Source organism: Vespula vulgaris, chromosome 3, assembly GCF_905475345.1.
Source record: "Vespula vulgaris chromosome 3, iyVesVulg1.1, whole genome shotgun sequence".
Classification (NCBI taxonomy): Eukaryota; Metazoa; Arthropoda; class Insecta; order Hymenoptera; family Vespidae; genus Vespula; species Vespula vulgaris.
In genome coordinates this window covers 161786-179898 of record NC_066588.1, presented here as the reverse complement: position 1 = coordinate 179898, position 18113 = coordinate 161786, and the positions used below count along the sequence as shown (strand labels likewise).

General features: G+C 40.0%; 2 protein-coding genes across 45 annotated transcripts in view; one reads left to right on the top strand and one right to left on the bottom strand.

The window, feature by feature from the left end:
- The first annotated feature begins 346 nt into the window (after nucleotides 1-346).
- On the top strand, nucleotides 347-2703 carry LOC127062249 (protein-S-isoprenylcysteine O-methyltransferase). Its single transcript, XM_050990112.1, has 3 exons — nucleotides 347-910; nucleotides 998-1477; nucleotides 1577-2703. The coding sequence occupies exons 1-3, from the start codon at nucleotides 713-715 to the stop codon at nucleotides 1757-1759; spliced, it is 861 nt and encodes a 286-aa protein (XP_050846069.1). The 5' UTR covers nucleotides 347-712; the 3' UTR covers nucleotides 1760-2703.
- LOC127062218 (basement membrane-specific heparan sulfate proteoglycan core protein) overlaps nucleotides 2672-18113 on the bottom strand; it is an 87717-nt gene continuing 72275 nt past the window's right edge. For 36 of the 44 annotated variants that reach the window (XM_050990004.1, XM_050990008.1, XM_050989992.1 and 33 more), the window contains 29 exons: nucleotides 17744-17884; nucleotides 17356-17649; nucleotides 17046-17248; nucleotides 16732-16957; nucleotides 16279-16646; nucleotides 15882-16164; nucleotides 15365-15800; nucleotides 15071-15213; nucleotides 14828-15008; nucleotides 14712-14741; nucleotides 14378-14650; nucleotides 13752-14306; nucleotides 13232-13652; nucleotides 12926-13151; nucleotides 12544-12829; nucleotides 12192-12452; nucleotides 11830-12096; nucleotides 11037-11225; nucleotides 10111-10380; nucleotides 9749-9900; nucleotides 9366-9673; nucleotides 8801-9267; nucleotides 8500-8665; nucleotides 6301-6694; nucleotides 5831-6206; nucleotides 5510-5711; nucleotides 5064-5414; nucleotides 4491-4940; nucleotides 2672-4362 (listed from right to left, as the gene is read on the bottom strand). In XM_050990004.1, coding sequence (XP_050845961.1) covers nucleotides 4697-4940; nucleotides 5064-5414; nucleotides 5510-5711; nucleotides 5831-6206; nucleotides 6301-6694; nucleotides 8500-8665; nucleotides 8801-9267; nucleotides 9366-9673; nucleotides 9749-9900; nucleotides 10111-10380; nucleotides 11037-11225; nucleotides 11830-12096; nucleotides 12192-12452; nucleotides 12544-12829; nucleotides 12926-13151; nucleotides 13232-13652; nucleotides 13752-14306; nucleotides 14378-14650; nucleotides 14712-14741; nucleotides 14828-15008; nucleotides 15071-15213; nucleotides 15365-15800; nucleotides 15882-16164; nucleotides 16279-16646; nucleotides 16732-16957; nucleotides 17046-17248; nucleotides 17356-17649; nucleotides 17744-17884 — 7713 coding nt within the window. In that variant the 3' untranslated portion in view covers nucleotides 2672-4362; nucleotides 4491-4696. Of the gene's footprint in view, nucleotides 4363-4490; nucleotides 4941-5063; nucleotides 5415-5509; nucleotides 5712-5830; nucleotides 6207-6300; nucleotides 6695-7130; nucleotides 7980-8499; nucleotides 8666-8800; nucleotides 9268-9365; nucleotides 9674-9748; nucleotides 9901-10110; nucleotides 10381-11036; nucleotides 11226-11829; nucleotides 12097-12191; nucleotides 12453-12543; nucleotides 12830-12925; nucleotides 13152-13231; nucleotides 13653-13751; nucleotides 14307-14377; nucleotides 14651-14711; nucleotides 14742-14827; nucleotides 15009-15070; nucleotides 15214-15364; nucleotides 15801-15881; nucleotides 16165-16278; nucleotides 16647-16731; nucleotides 16958-17045; nucleotides 17249-17355; nucleotides 17650-17743; nucleotides 17885-18113 lie in introns of those variants that run through there. The other 8 variants (XM_050989995.1, XM_050989993.1, XM_050989996.1 and 5 more) reach the window with 8 other exon arrangements.

The window sequence follows — 18113 nt, the reverse complement described above, 5'->3', positions numbered from 1 at the left end:
CGATATTGTGACTCGTAAGCGAGATGGAGAGAGATTTATTTTACGGAGGATACGCGCGGAAATCTTCTCGTTTGATCGTAATTTTTAGTAGCTTCGAACAAAGTCAACGTACAAAGTTTCATCGTGCTTTGCTTTATCAATCTCTTTCCCTTTCAAGGATAATCCGTTGCGTGCACGATGCGTTGCCGAAGCATTTTCTACGTTCCAAATTTGTCGATATTCTCTGACTTCGTAGTACGTTGTTTACGATACATTTCTTTGTATTACCGCGACGGAGCGACGACGCGTCACGCTCCTGTGCTTTCGATGTATATGTCCGTCTCGACCAAATGTCGTGCGTCGACCATTGTCGCTCGTACCGTTGTCGGGCATGCACGTTGGGAACGGAAAAACGACGTTTCTTGTTTCGTCTTTGCCGCGATCGAATGGACGGACAGCCGAACGAATAAACGGTCTTAAAACTCTTAGCTTCCTTTTGTCGCTCCTCGGATATTTATTCGTACTTGTTATTCCTTAACGAAGCCTACCTTTAATAGGTTAAAATTAAATTTAGATAAATTCTTAGATACGTCGTAAAAGTATTCGGTTAAAAGTCTTGCGTTGGCGTATATACAAGCACTTGTCGCTCATGAAATGAGGTGTTATTTTTTCTGCAACGATTTCGATTTTCCCAACGATCTCGCAGATATTACATTTGTTTATATTTTAAAAGATGTTGTGTCGCGATGGAAAGTTGAGTTTGTTTTGCTTTAGCATAGCTCTTCTCGTCGCACTCTTACCGGAATTATTTTCGAGGTTAGAATTCGATATTTATAGCAAATATTTTCAAAACGTCTTGTTCGTGCATTTTCTTCAGTATGGTTTTTCGAATTTCATTTTGCTCCTTCTCTTCGGTGGATTTGAATATCAGGTATAAGTTTTCTTCGCTTCGTATGATATTCTGAATTATTAATATTCATCTGTAAACTCGTACGTTTATTCGTTTCTCTTCTTTCAGGTCGCATTGAGATCCACGTTTTTAGGATATGTAGTTGGTGTTGCAATTACGATATTTTCTATCGCTTCGCCTTCCTGGCGAATGTTTGGCGTTTATATGGCAGTAATAGCTATATTCCATTACACCGAATTTTTAGCTATAGCGTGGACAAATCCTTCGTCGTTGTCTATAGATAGCTTCGTTCTTAATCACAGTGTCTCGTACGGCATAGCCGCGTGTTCTAGTTGGATCGAATTCGTCATAGAGAGGTACTACTTCCCCGAAATGAAAATGGCCTCTTCCGTTTCCTATATCGGCTTAATATTATCCACTTTGGGAGAACTATTAAGAAAAAGCGCCATGTTTACGGCTAAACATAATTTTAATCATATTGTGCAAAGCGCGAAGAAGAGGAATCACGAACTAATAACGCATGGTATTTATGGAATATTTAGACATCCGAGTTACGTCGGATGGTTTTATTGGGCCATTGGAACTCAGGTATACCATATTATACTTTAAATTATGACATTCAAACGTTACACCGTATATACGTACCTATAAAAATATTTTAATAATCTACCTTCGATCTTCTTACAGTTGATACTCCAAAATCCATTTTGCGTTTTGGCATATACGGTGGCTTCTTGGAGATTTTTCCACGATCGTATTCTTATAGAAGAAATAACGTTGTTGAACTTTTTTGGCGAAGCATACGCTGAATACCAAGGAAAAGTACCTACCGGACTACCATTTATATCTGGCTATAAAATTAATTTATAGCAAGCTATAGATGTCTAGTCGAACCGCATATTTGGATGCCGATACATCAATTTTAACGCGTCTTTCAATGCGTATCTATATATAGTACTTATAACGCTATGCCGTTATAAGTTTTTCTTTGTTTTCTTTCTTTCCCTTTTTTTTTTTTTGTAAATATAATATTCCATGTATTATATTTTTTATATAGTTTTGCTTATTTATTTCTTCAACTGGTAACTCGTACCGAAAAGTCAAACCAACGATTTCGCGGAAATTTGTTGTTTTGCATTTGTATGAGATTTGCTGCAAGTTAAAATTCCAACGTTAATATATCATATTGACACGAGACTGGAATAAACTGATTTATTTGTTAACAAAATTATATTTATTGTCTCATACACACACAACATACACACACACCCACACTCACGTAGACATATATTTTTTTATAATATTATTTTTTAACAACGCAAGCTACATTTTAATCGTGTTATGTACTTTCAGTTTATAAATTTACATATGTAATACATCATGTAAGTCGTGTTAGCATTTGCATCGACATTAATAAGCATTTTCTCAGTGTTAAATTACGGCGCAAACTGTGTTAAATTGTAATTGCGTGTTAAATTTTTTATACGTAGATTTTTACGATATATTGGAGGATTAAAATATCTTGTGTTGACAAAGATAACATTAACGTATTTGTCCTCTATGAAATTTATCTTTTAAGCTATTGCAAAACAAATTCTGTTTTATTTATTATACATAAAATAATAGAGATATACAGAGTTATGAGGAAATAGTAAAATAGATAATTGTTAATTAAAGTAGACAGAGAGAGATCGTAGACTTTTTGGCCTATCTCTGTTCCAGCACGATATTTGATCGATTCTTCTTTAGAATTATAGAATATGTAAATTGTAAGAATATTAATTACAAGAGTAAATTATTCACTTTTATTTTCATGCACATGTTGCAATATATTCGACATCGATACAACGTTTGCAACACATTTTACTAGCACCAATCGGAACTATTATATTAAAGGTTCTAAAAGTAACTTGCTTTCGTTCGTACTACGAAAATTGCGACCTCTCGAATTTCTTGATAAAAAATAGTACATTTTAATTATTAAAATTTCATTCTTTAGCTGAAATTTTATCTATCGAAACTTTTATCGTCGCGCTTGTTTTAACAAAATTCATTTATCTCATTGTATAACAAGTGATATTAGTTTGCTAAAGTACGAAAGTAGTCACAATTAAAAAAAAATAATTGCAAAAACGATTTTTCATGTTATCTATTTGCTACTTTTCGATCGAATCGAGATATATTTGAATTAACTTTTAATATTATCAATATTATTGTTAAGTTTTATCAATACCATTGTTATATTATTATTATTATCATCGTTATGTTTAAATTACGTTAAGATTTACGAAACCGTGTAAAAACATATTTTTCTCGTTACACGTGGCAAAGATTTTTTTTCATCGTGTTTTGCCTAAAAAAATATATAAGCTTGATTCGTAATGTAATAAATTGTTTCACAAGGAAAGGTGATATATTTGAAGGATGAGTATATAAAGCTTCATTGCTAAATGACGTTGAAAACAAGTTTTACAAATTGTGACTTCTTTCATACATCGTCATTACAATTTTTTAAAAGACAAATCCACTGTTATCCGCTGTTAGTTCTAAAGTCTAACAAATAAGATCATGGCAGTGAAAAATTATATATTATTGTATTTTAACACTGTTTTCTTTTTCTTTCTCAATCACTATGGCAGCTGTAGAAATATATCTTAAATTTAAAAAGGGGAATATTACAAGTATATATGTGTATGTATAGATACACACACACACACGTGCGTATGCGCGTGTATATTTTTAATCGATAAAACAATCGTGTCACGTTATTTTAGACATTAAAATGCATAAAATGAGAAATAAGAGATATAAATTATGAGTACATATATTATGAGTACATATATTTTTTAAACGCAAGACTACCGATAAAGTAGAAAAAAATATAACATTTCTGGATAAAAACATTTTCAATGATGGAAATAAAAGGTGGCGATTATTAAAAAGCTTGAAAGTAACTGAGTAGTTGTTACTAGTTCGTGATAACGTCGTGGTCGATATAAAATACTTTAGCAAAAATCATAATTACTTTGCATAGGCTTGATACGATTCTTACTATTATCAATGAACAAGTATGATTTTAATTAGATACTTTCATTAGTACAAACCTTTATGGGTTTGATGTCAAAGTCTTTATCCGATTATAGTTAATATTTGTGTATAGAGAAATATCCTAAATATTTTACATCAATCGATAATGTTTATCCCTATTTCTTAGTAGAAAACTTTTAAAGTTACAATAATGCCATACGTTTCGCTGTTATATAACATTTGTATGCAGTACTTTCATATCGTAAACAAATGTAGTTTTCTATAAAACGGAACGCATTAACGAACGTTAAAACATTTGACAAAAGAACCATCCGCTTTGAATATTGAAAAATGAATTAGTAATAAGGTAGGATCGTATCACGTACAGATTCTCTTAATGTCTTCTTCCCGGATCACCACGGATAGAAAGTTTTTCGACTGGATCACTGTGAAACAATCATTTCTTGCAATTAAATATGTAGGCTTGAATAAAAACATGTAGGTTGTTATAACAATTAATGGAAGAAACGAATTTAGTATGGTTTGTTTTCGTAACTATAATAATTGAACGTACCATGGGTTTGGTCAGATTGTTCCAGATTGCGTTGACAATGCATTAAACAATCAACAAATTTAACGATTATAGAGACATATTTCTTCGAAAATTATGGGAATACGAATATTACAAGCATTTACGTATTAGCACAAACTTGGAATATAAGTATACCCTATAAATTGTATAAATTGAAACGTATTTGTCTATTTAAATCAATAAATTTCTTATGACGTATTAATAGCACCTATGTAAAAAAGTGTACAAACAACGATTAAATTTCTGCTTTCTATTTTCAACGCAATCAAATGTTGCAACACGATCAATAGTAGATAACTCTTAATATTACACGTGGCTACGTTTGCAGCAGGTTTTGGATGAATGATATTTACAGGAGGTGGAGGTACAAACGCATCAAAAATATCTGCATCTGCGTCCGTAAATACCAACGAAGATGGAATCCATCTCACTCTATGCAGCATGTAACGTTATTTTAAAAAGCTTGTATAATGTTTCACCCTTCGATAAATGTTGCTTAATCTTATAAAATGAAAAATCCTCACGAAAATGGAGGGCGTATTTCTTCGTCCTTACCTGGTACACGGAGAAACGTTCTTTCCTCTAATAGCTTTTTCTCCTATATCGATGGCCCCGGAGTCTTGTACTTCGAGAGTGTAAATACAACCGGAAAATCCTTCGTGGTATCGTCCGTAGGTCATTGCGTAATCAGGCACACCTCCTAAATAAACGCTGCCTCTGGTATTCAAGATTTGTTGTAGCCCGTCGCTCAGTCCACTTTCCGTATGTTCGCCGTTTAACTCGATGCTACCATCGCTGCCTTGTCGTTTTAAAATGATTCTATGCCTTTCTCCGTCGTCGACTCTTTGAGCGGTTACGCGAATAACCGCCGGGCCTGATCCCAAATTGTATTGATATTCCACGTAACTGAAATTCCACGTAATTGAAAGTATGCGACTTTTAATTCTTTTCGCCATCATTTTTCTTTTCTTTCTATCTAACGGCGAGATATATAGACTTACCCATCGACAACCGCCAGAGATATGTAGTCATCGGGATTCAAATCGTTTGGCGTTTGGCCGTGCCACATGATCAAACCATTTGTTTTATTCGTCGATATCTCGAAACCCAATACCTCGCGTTCTTCTTCGTGCGTCATCACTGATCTTTCCAGTTCTAACCAGCCATCTCCTTTGAACGCGATGTCATACGTGATATCTGCCACTGCATCGATAACAATAAAGGCACACTTTTAATTCCACTCGTCGCATATCGTATCGACGAGGTACCAACATTGCGTAGCTTTTTAGCATTATTTTTTGTTTTCGATCAAAGAGACTTACATTTTTCACAAGTTTGCCCGTTAAAGCCAAGCCTACAGTCGCATTTGTAAGATCCGTGTAGATCCGTGCAAGTACCACCGTTTCTGCAAGGCGCGTATACCTCGCACTGTTTCAATACATTTTCACAATTTCTTCCCGCATATCCATATTCGCAGGTACAGGAATATTCGCGAGAATCTAAACTCTGACAGAACCCGTGTATACAAGGACTCGATGCGCACGGATCGTACAAAGTTGTTGGCGGATTTGTAGGTGGAGGGGTAATGAGCGTGGTACGTGGAATCGTCTGATTCGGATGAAGCATGGAGCAATCTTCGATATTTGCCATATCCGTTGCCGATTTTAAGATCTCCAGGCTAACGGAAGCTACTTCAAGCTGTACGATCGAAGGGTATTACACGGTTAATTGCTAATTGAAACCAATGACTACGGTTAACGATCGCCGCCCTAAATCGTTACCTCTTACTTACTTCGCTAATGCATCCACGAAAATTACGATCAACATTGAGATTCTTGTTCAATGTAATTTTTCTACGATCAACGCCACCGATGTACAACGGCGTATTCAATGTCATGGTACGTGCGCCACCAGGAGATCTTGCTTCGATGAACGGCTCTCCGTTCACGGATAATTTCGCCTCTTTGAAATCTCTGTTTACCGTTACGTACGTCCACGTTCCAGGTTGTACGATATAATTAGATCTCAATGTGGCCATACCCGAGCCAATATCGTAGCGAAATTCAACGTGCTTGTTCTTTATTATGAGCGCTGCGAAATCTCCAAGTCCTTCTTCGCTTTGAGAACAATATATCAATATTCCATCTCCTTCGTCGGTAGGATTGAAGTTCATAGCTATTTTAAGCCTATAAGTGTAGACAATAGATCAAAGGTAATTGAGCTGATCTTTCATTCATTGAGCAATTCATTCATTAGTAGTATGTTGTAAACATGAAGACGTTGTTGTTGACATGGTACGAAAGTTATTGGATTAATCAATACCCACGACTGTATGCATGAAACGTGAATGAACGAACGTAACAAGTTACTGCAAGGTGCTACGAAGTTAAGCATTGTGCAGTATTTTGAAAACCTCGTATACGAAAGCACTAAAGGGATCAAACGTCCTTATTACTCGGCTAATCTCGTACTCGCTAATTTTCGTTCGCATGCTGCGCTTAAGCGACGTAATAGCTGTGAAAAAAGAAACGAAAAGGAAAAAAAGAGAAGAAAGAAACGAAAAGAGAAACGCGCGATAAATATAAACTTCCTAAAACAATTGGAAAATGAAATTATATTAGATGAATCGTCACACCAATGTTTATTTGCCTTTATAATATTTATTCATACCTATTTCGGGCATAGGCCTAGGCCCATTGAGTATATAAATGCTGATTCATAGATGAAACAACATATTTAACATGTTATATAGAATCATGTTATATATATATATATATATATATATATATATATATATATACACACATATATATACATATATATATAAGTACAAACAATTTATATATTTTCACGTATATAGATATCATATATTTCTATGACATCACGTATTGCCGATTCTTAAGCTTTGCTTCAAACTGTTAAATGCAATATATTTGGCAGTGACTTAACGTCTTACTTTTAATAATTAATATAACTAAATGATGCGTAAGTGTATTAATTAAAAGCTGTACAAAACATTTATCGCTACATTACAAATTGACTGAGCTTCTATCGTTACAGCACCGTTCGGGAGGTCATTCCGAGAAACTAGCTCTACTTAGGCTTCTTGCGATTGTTTCTTCAAATCTTCTTCTTACGTAGAAATGCTACTACGCGAAATAAAAAAGAACAATGCTAGAATCTTTGTAAATTAAAATCTTTGTAAATTGAATCGATTCCAAATTCACATAGGTATCTTTAAACCCACGTCTAGTAGCAATGGCATATTTAATTTTCGCATCTAACCAAAAAGGCTACCAATTATTTCGACTTATTATATGTAATAACTTTCAACGTGCATAAATATCATGCTATATCTAATGTTTTGTGTGGTGCAGATTATTGTGGTGATGTGCCCTCGATCGCACGTTAACTTGTCTAACTTGTACGTTGCGTGATCGACTGTGTGTAGTGCTCGAACTCTTTCTTTCCCTGAAAATAACGTCATCTCAATTAGCCTGTTTGAGGATAACTAACAGCTAGTGTTTTCGTTAACAACAAAAGGTCAGATTTTTTTCTCATATGCGTACACTTTCATTCTCTGCATAGAAAAATTAATTGTATTATTACTATTATATGCGTGTGTATCGTACGTGTGCATGTATATGTGTACGTATAATGGATGTACGTGTACATCAATGAGTACGTCAAGTGCGTTAATCATTTAGTAAATGAAACAAAAAAAAAAAGTATTTACATAGTGCGTATTTTCATTCGTTATTACAATATCAATCATCTTCGGCTAACGAATACGATGTTAATTATAACTGTACTAACTTTTGTATTTACATGTAAAATCAGATATACACAGATGTATGTACAGAAAGAGTGCATTAAAATTTTAGAAAATATACTATACGACCACTACTTGCAGATTGATTAAAAAACAGTCAAGTGACAAAAATATTATTAAAGTCTCGTGCATGCTTTTCAAACGATTACGTATACTTGCCTTCGAAGAGCCTTTGGTGTATCATGTGCGATGAAAGCTTTGTCATCGTTAAAAGCTGGTTCGTAGATCTTTACCGATCGTTCGCAACGTGGACCAGTCTTTCCGTACGGGCAGTAACAATCAAAACCAGCCTCCTTCTCCACGCACTTTCCTTCTCCGCAGGCGCCTGTAAAAAGTTCGTGTCATGTACGTGCTCGCGCGTATTTTGTCCCGTTATGCACGCACTATTTGAATACACACATTCTGCATGCCGCAACAAATTTCGTTACGTTCTACGAAGTTCATAACGCATAATTTTTACCTGGATAGCAAGATTGTCCGACAAAGTTACAATGTTTCCCATTAAATCCAGCTCTACATAAACACATATAACCGTTCTTCGTAGCTGCCTCCTGGCAAACTCCACCATTATTGCATGGATTTTCGGCGCACGTTTCGCAAGTCGTTATCCCTACGTTACCCGTTTGATCTCCGATTAAATCAATTTCCTTTTCACCAATGACTAGTCTGCTGATACAACCAATGAATCCGATATTCGAAACAGCCTCTTTGATAACAATACTGTGATTTGGAACTCCACCGATATAAAGTGGACCCTTAAGATCTAATCCTTGTCTTCGACCAGCCGATACTCCTCTGTACGGTCCTTGACCATCGACTAGCATCGTTACTTCCTTTCTAACACGTTGAATTTTAATCGTATGCCATTGACCCAAAGTAACCGATTTATCCGCTAATATAACAGCTGATCCAGAACCAAGGTCAAATCTAGCAGTTTATAACAATTATACATATATATATATATATATTATACATATATTTTCACACGTGCGTAGATATAATACGTAACGAAAAGTAATATGTACTTGAATTGTGGATATCCTCCTACTAGGGATAGAAGAATGAAATCCCCACTACCGTGATTCGATTCGGCATTGTATAAGATAATGCCGTCATAATTCTCCGGTTTGAAAGATATCTCAATATTGAACTTGAGATACGAATCAGGTAATGGAGGCAAAGCTATGTAACTCTCTGGCGCTTGACTGAAGTTAGGTACGACTCCCGTTACGACGAGCACGGTCGGTACTTCTAAATTTACTTTATCGTTGTTCGCTATACAAATGTATGTTCCTGCATCTTCGGCTTTGACATTTTTCAGTTTCAATGTATTCTGTTAAGAGTGTCGAAAGGAAAAATAAATATTCATAAATCCTATTAAAGTTATGCCGGAATACTTTCGTTGTACCTGGTAAGTTTCTGTGTCCAGAGATAACAGTCCACCAAGTTTGTTCCATTGGAATTTAACAGGTGGCTCAAGATCAACGTGACAATCCATTTCAATACTAGATCCGTAAGGTGCCAACTTCGTTTCAATTGCTGGCCCATCGTTATGTCCACCTAGATAAAGATATGAAAAGACGATAACTCGGCATAGAAATATTTTGTAGCCGCTATTCATCGTTCGTATCATATTTATACTTACAAAGAATGCAACGGATGGCATTGATAAAATAAACACGTTATAGTCGCACACATTAGTTACATATGGACAATTGAATTTACAGTAAATGAAATATCATCAATCGATGAAAAATGTTTGATATTTACCATGTACAATGAGATTGAAATCTTCCTCAAAGATGCCTTGCGGAGTCATTACTGTACATTTGTAGGTACCGCTATCGCTGACGGCTACGTTGGACAATCTAAGAATATTTTCGTACGTTTGAGCATTCGCTGGTAAATCCGGATGGTTCGGTCTGGACCATCGATAGTGCGGACTAGGAATACCCGAACACGCGCAACGTATGTCAACCGTATCTCCGATATTTACAGGATCTTGAGATGCCTCGATGGTAAGTGCAGGTGCAACGGCAGCTGAAATTTAACAGTCGCTATTACTTACGCTGTATAATTTCTCCCGTAAATATTTACATACAGATTAGTATTTTCAATTTTTTTTCGGAGCTTCAACGTTCGTAAAAGAAATTGTACATTTTACCGTTGTAACGTAAATGTAAAATTTCTTTTTAAAAAGTCAACTTCGTCAATGTTAAAATTTAAACATCTAAAACAAGGCGAGCGATTCGTACGCGCAAGGAAAAAATTTGATTCGAGGCCGATCGTTTGACAGGATATCTGGGATCGACATTTGTCCAACTTAATAATCCTTTCGATAGTATTACGCTAAAGTAAAAATAATGTATATTACATATAGTATCGTACATGCAAGTAACATGCGTCAACGGCCGCGGCATTATCTCTAAGTAGGTAGGAAGGGTCAAGGGGGGAGTTGGACGAAATTTGGTACGTCGTATGGAAAGGAATCCAACGATGTTGTCTACGTCGGCTCGAAACATAAATGACACATATGTAAGATGTTTAGGAATGGGGATAATAAAATGTTGACGATCGAATAGACCGATCGAATAAGAATAGGCAACACAAAGAATAGTGCTAAAAAAAAAAAAGATAAGACAAAAATATAATCTATACTACGAGACGTCACACGACACACAAATCTCAAAACAAACCGCGTCGTCTTTGAAGAAATTGGCGATATTGCGGGATGCGGCAGAAGCGTTCGTCAGTACCATCGTTGCATTGAGCATAGCCGTCGCAAAAGTAATCCAAATGAATGCATTGTTGACTGTAGCACTTATACTCCCCGGGTCTGCACTGCGATCGGTACACTGGCATGCAATCCGCAAGCAAATTAACTACTAAATCATATAACGCGAGCTTTGTAAAAATCTAATTTGAAGAAGTCCTTCATTGAAACCATTATTGCAATGATCTTTTTTTTTATGATAAATATTTCACTACTGATACCATTTCTAATATGACAAGCTGCATGACAGATTTTGAAAAACAAAAAAAAAAGAAAAGTAACCGCGCCTCGTAATATGTCGTTACTCGAGTAGTTCTCGTCGAACGAACGAACGAAAAAGAATTTTCATTGTTTGGCTGAAACGTCACGTTCAGAAGATGTTTGAACGATCTCGTATCGACGAATGTCGAGAGATTGTTAGAAAAAGAAAGAAAAAAAAGAATAATAAAAGGCAGCGATGTAATAAATTAACAATGTTATTAAAAAAGTAATTAAAAAAGCTGAAAAGAGAGAAAGAATGAAAGAAAGAAAGAAAGAGAAAAGAAAAAAAGATCCAAGTTTGTAGGAATCAGATTCTTTGAGAGAAATATTTAAGATCGATCTACGTCAGCGATATTAGACGATACTTGTTAATGAGATTGAGCATAAATTACGATAATACTTTATAAAGTTTAACTGAAGTGGCAAGCATATGTATGTACCAATGCACTACTTACGTATCACATTCAAATTAATGTAATCACTGGAAACTCCATGGGAGTTACGAATTTGACAAATATATCTTCCACTGTCTTCTGGTTTGACTTGCGTTAATTCTAAATAGTCTTCGCCAATTCGACCGTGTAAAGGCAAAAATTGACCCTCTCTACTCCATTCTATCACGGCGTGTTCCCTGATCTCGCAACGCAAACGTACAGAATTACCTGGATACGTCGTAATGTCTCTTTGGGTGGCGCGAATGCTCGTGTCGTCGTAAGAATGTTCTGAGAAAAAATAATACGGTGAATAATGGTATCCGAATGAGATCCATCGGAACGAATTCGATACGCGTTTATCGAGATCGAGAAAGATGACGAACCGTTAACTATGACTTCCGCTACCGCCTCTGCCGTGCCCGCCTCGTTCGTGGCCTTGCAAACGTACTTTCCAGCGTCCGAATACGTTATACCGTGGAATTGCAAAACGCCATTATCATTAGATACGGAATACGGAAGTGGCCGTCCTATAGCTTCCCATTGAATGTGAAGAGGCTCGTCGCCGGTTGCGGTGCACGTTATAGAAGGATTTTTACCAGGACCAACGGTTTGACGGGTCGGATTAAGCTCGATCCTAGGTGGAGCTGAAAAAGGAGAAAGAAGAAATATCAGATATTCCTCTAACGCGGATAATTTTTCGCTTCCCTTTACAATCGCACTTTTCGGAATACCCACATATGATTTCCAGATGAGATTTAGCTTTGAAAATGACCGTGCCGGCAGGATTTAAGCCAAGACAGATGTATTCCCCTGCGGCATTTTTGTCGACCGTCGGAATGCTTAAAACGCCATTATGAACGGTACTGCCCTTCGGTAAGGCACGATGATCGCTTCTCTTCCAATCAAGATAAATCTGATCGCCATCTGGGGCAATCACCTGACAGCGCATTTCCACTTTACCGCTATTGGGAATTCTTAAAAAGTCTTCGGGAATCAATACGCCACCCTGATAAGGATATCTCTAAAATTACAACGACGTACGTCGTGATGATATACGGCTACGACAACTGGGGAAAAATTAGCAAGAAAAGATGAAAAAAAAAAGTGATAAGCGTACGGGATCCTGAGTTGGCGGACGTCTGTTGTCGTTATCGCAAGTCATATCGCCTCGACAAGGCGTAGAGTCGATATCGTTGTCCTCGATGCGTATTTGGACACGGTCCTCTACTATGCCTACCGAGTTCGACGCTTGACAGGAGTAGGAACCTTCGTCGTCGGAGGAGACCGAGAATATTTCGTATACCGCGCTTAACGGCGTCGCAGCTGTTTTGCTGTACGCATCGCTGTAAATGTAAGCAACGATTTCGCAAAAAAGACGACTCTTTGAAAGAAAGGTATTCTTCTTCGAAGAAGCGTAACTTACTACGTGGCCAATCCATTGACATGTTTACTCCAGGCAACGTTTGGCTGTGGATGGCCCACAGCGCTGCAAGTCAATCGCACCCTGTCTCCAAGTTTCACTTGCAAAATACCCGTCCTTGGCTCGATCGTGATAACGGGTATCGACTGTACTTCGATATGGGCTATCTCGGACGCGGAACCAACTTCGTTCGTGGCCGAGCACACGTAAGAACCACCGTCGTTTATCGTGATATTAGAGAGTCTCAATAATCCGCCAGGAAGTTGTTCGATGTTCGGAGCAAACGATCTGCCGTCTTGACGAGACCAATGGATCTCGGGAAGTGGAAGACCGGCTATGGCGCGACATTGCAAATCGGCAGAGCCACCAAGCGTGACGGGCTGGATGTCTTTCGGATACAATTCGAGGACCGGAACTTCACGAGCTGCGAATTTGCGAATAAAAGTGTACTCGTTCGTTCGAAAGCCGCCGTCTGTGAGACGACGGCAACGATCGATTTACAAATATGAAATTTATGCCTTACGTTCGACCTCGACGATGGCACTAGCTTCGTAGCTGCCTATAGGACTACTGACACGACAGATATATACGCCTCGGTCAGAAACTTGCGCATTAATAATTCTAAGAGTATCTCCGACTTGTTGGACGTTCGAATTCATCGTTTCCGAAAATTTACTCCATTTCACTTGCAGACCCGGCTCTCCGCCCGTAACGCAACGTATCTCGGTCGACGTTCCTTGGGATATTATTTGTCTTTCAGGCTTGACTTTAACCGTCGGAGGATCTCTTCGTGGGATTATCGTTATTCTAGCGGTAGAATTCGTTTCCGTTCCTTTGTAACTGACAGCGATGCAGACGTATAAGCCGGAATCGCTGATCGTTGGATTATTGATTATCAGAATGCCATCGCGCTGGGTCGCGGAGTAAGGTAGAGGCAAGCCGTCCGATCGAGTCCACGTTAGATTAGCACTTTGCGACGGGGTGCAGGTAAGTCTGACGACGTCTCCGATGGAGCCGACCCATTCGGCGGGTGTTATGATCGGAGCCAAGCCGGTAGCCGGAGGCCCTTCCGGATTTTCTGTGGATACGCGCGAATGTAGTCCCGTCTGTCTACGTTACGTCTACTATACCGTTTACGATCATGGATACCTCTAACGTATAGAATCGTTGTTTTTTCCTCCACTCCGACGTTATTCTTAGCGATGCATTTGTATTCGGCTGCGTCGTTTCTCGAGGCAGCCGGGAGCCTCCAAACGCCGTTATGGAAGGAAGACTCCGAACTGATGCTTCCATGAAGTCGAATCCATTCTACTTGCGGAGGAGGATTACCATTGGCGTCGCAATGAAATTCTACCGGTTCTCCTTCCTTGACTTCGAGGTAAGGCGGCATAATTACGACTCGAGGTTTTACCGGATTCGCTCCTGAAATCGAATGCAACTGTCAACCTTGCCGTTACCCGTTCTTTACCACATCGAGATATACCTGGTATCTCTAACAAACTTTTGGGAAAAGCTGCGTCCGTAAGAGACATTACGATTTATTGCATATATCGATCTACTTGTACTAATGTTACAACGTTAAAAACCTCTCGTTCGTACCTCCAACGGTAAGAGTGACTTTTTTGATTCCAATGTTTATTCCGTCGCTAACTTGACAAACGTATATACCGCTGTCGGACACTTTGACGTCTCTGATGATCAAGACTCCGTGAGAATCGTCTATGCTTCTACCGGATGGCAACTGACCGCCTTCCTTCTCCCAACGAATGTACAAAGAACCCTGTGTGACGTAAAAGCGTGCGAGTAAGATTCGTCGGGAACGATTCGAACTATGAGACTTACGTTGTCGAGCGATCTACCGCTGCAATGGTATCTGACGGTATTTCCCGTGTGCACGATTTGGAATTCTGGTTCTTGCACGAAAACGACGATCCTTGGTGGGGTAATGGTCGGTGTCGGAGGAGGAATCGTTGGAGGATATTCGACTGAAAAAGAATGTCAACGCGAAAATAGTTGCGATCTCGTACACGTAAATAATCTGCTTGAAAACTCGTCTCTCCAGTCTCGTGCATTTTTACACGACCGATCAAAGAAGCGAACTCTGTCGTAATCCGGTCTACGCAACGGGCTACTTACCGACGTCTTGACAATTTTGTCCTGCGTATCCTGGCAAGCAATTACACTTGACGTGTCCGGACCTATTGATCTCGCAGTTCTCTTCGTTGTTATTGCACGGACAGGGATTGCAAGAGCCAAGAACGCTGAAAGCTCTGTCACTGGTATCTCTGTAATATCCACGGGCGCAAGTTTCGCAAGACGTTCCGACGTAACCAGCTGGACAACGACACGCTTCGACTTGAGTCGCTCTTCTGTGTCCGGTGAAGTTTTCTACCGCCGTGTCGAGACTAATGTCGCTGATGTAAGTCGCCGTCATTTTTTCACTGTGAGAAGCTCGTACCAGAATAGCTTCGATATTGGAAAGAACCGTCATCATATCCGTACGAGAAGCACTGCGTGGTCCCGCCGTCGTCAATCGTTTCCACTCCGATTCTCTCAGTGGAACGGAGTAGGTCTGAAACGAAAGTCGAACGTGTATTCGAAATATCTCTCCCCGTCGTCCCCCCCCCCCCCCCCCGCCTTCCTTCGTACGAACCAGCGGTATGTCCGGTAAAACGTCTGTTGGATTGGTCCAGAACAACGTGATGCCGTTTCCAACGAGTAAAATGTCTTGATCTTTGTAGCTTTGTGCCCCGGGCTGCGCAGTGATGTGCTGAGTCAAGGTCAAACTGCCGGCGTAGCTTTTTACTTGATTACCGGTGAAAGCGGATGGCAAAGACCAAAACAGTCTGCGACTACGGTTGTCGGGATAGCGATATCCAATTTCGTTCATAGCGACGTTCAAGTCGAAGCCGTCGTCTATAACGTCTTGTCTCGTGCTAATTTGAAAAGAATGAAGTAAATGTTTGCGTCGAGTCGTTGCTCTTAGGTTATACTCGTTACGGGTAGATCGTTGTCGTCGATCGCGAAAGCATTAAACGCGATGAACTTACTCGTCGGTAAGGGTAAATCCATGATGGGAATCGTAAACCCATATCGGAATCTGTTGAACGTAGAGCGAACTTTCGTGACATTGCTTGGTCACGCCGCTGCAGTAACACTCGTTACAACCGTCCGTATTTTCAGCGGACAATCCAAAGGTAGACGGACGACATCTGTTGCATTCCGGTCCCTCGACGTTCCTCTTGCACTCGCAGCGACCGCCGAAACACGAAGCGCTACGAGATCCAGCTTCGTTGCAGGTGCACTGCACGGGATCGGTTCTGCGCGTACAATCGTTGGCGGTACCACGAGTCGCGTCTCCTTCGTATCCGGGTTCGCATCTTTCGCAGTATTCCCCGGTAGTGTGATCGGCACAATTCTTAGAAAGGTTAGATCAGAATCGTCGGTACATCAAATTGATGCGGAACGCGATACGACGCGATCGATAAACGTCTTTCACTTACCTCGCACAGTCCGCTCTCGGGATCGCACTGACTCGAGTGCCCGTTGCAATTACAAGGCTCGCAAATTCCAAGATACAGGCCTTCCATGGCCCTCGTATATCCAACGTCGCAGTCCTCGCACGAGAGTCCCTTGTATCCGACGGGACAACCGCATTCCTCGACTTCGACCGCCCTTGCCTTTCCAGTGTTATGCTTTTCCGCCGTATCGAGGGAAACCGAGGAGAGCCTGAAAGGAGAAAATCTCTTTCGTAGGACTTTCGCAAAACGCACGGACGAAAGAGGAGGGGGGGGGGGAGAGAGAGTTGTCGACTTACGCCGTCTCGTCGGTGTGGGTCGTGTAAGTGGCCTTGATCTTGATAGCTCGTACGTCCGCCAGTGCCATTAAAAGATGTTCTCTGTCGGCGGTGGTTCCGTCGGCACGTTGCCAATATTGCTCGAGCAACGGAACGGTGAACGATTGCTGAGAATTAGGCTCGGGAGATTCTCGCGAGTAATAGAGCAATTTAATGTCGTTGGCCTGTGTCGAAGGAGAGGATCGCGTATTAGCGAGAGCACGTACGTCCAACGAATATAGATCCAAGACTAAGAACAAAGGATCGATCCTCGAATCGATCCCTTACTTACGCTGATCAATTCGACGTCGGCGGCGTTGTTTCTCGAACTTTGACCACCGGGCGACGGGACGTATCGGACCGTGTATTTGAGATGACCACCGTACGACGTTATCTGATCGCCGAGGAATATATTCGGCAGTTGCCAATAATAGACGTCGTTGTTACCGCGATTATGAAAGTCGTTGTAGACTATTTCGCGATTGATCGTGTCGAGGCGAATGCCATCCGATATCGGCGGTGCGTCGGGTGTTTTCGACTCGGTCAGCGTGAAACCTCGCAAGGAATTCGTGAACGACACGTGAATCTGAAGAGAGGAGAAACGAAAGATCGTAGATCGTGGACGACGATCGCGTTACGCAATACGCGTAACGACTCGTAATCAAACTCGTTCTCATTACCTCGTTTCTGTACCAATTGGACGAGACGCATTTGTTCGTAATGCCCATGCAAAAGCAACTTATGCATCCGAATTGATTCCTAAAGCCCAGGTTGAACGTATTTGCCTTGCATTGGTTGCACGTCAGGCCCGTTGCGTATAGCTAAACAGAGTACACGCGAGGACGTTAAACGTCGCGTACGCTTGGCCGTACGACCGACCGAGCGCGCCTTCGGCTCGGTCCGTCTTCGTTGAGAATAAAAGCGGACGATTTCTCGTGGCAATTCGACCAAGTACTTACGTTTTTCGCACCGACGAGGATCGAGAAAAATCGAACGCATTAAGAATAAATACAGACGGTGAATATCGAGGATGGGCGAACGAGCTAAAGA

Coding starts and splice junctions, on each gene's coding strand:
- LOC127062249 (XM_050990112.1), top strand. CDS start 713: ATGTTGTGTCGCGATGGAAAGTTGAGTTTGTTTTGCTTTAGCATAGCT. Junction 911..997: donor TCGGTGGATTTGAATATCAG/GTATAAGTTTTC, acceptor CTCTTCTTTCAG/GTCGCATTGAGATCCACGTT. Junction 1,478..1,576: donor ATTGGGCCATTGGAACTCAG/GTATACCATATT, acceptor ATCTTCTTACAG/TTGATACTCCAAAATCCATT.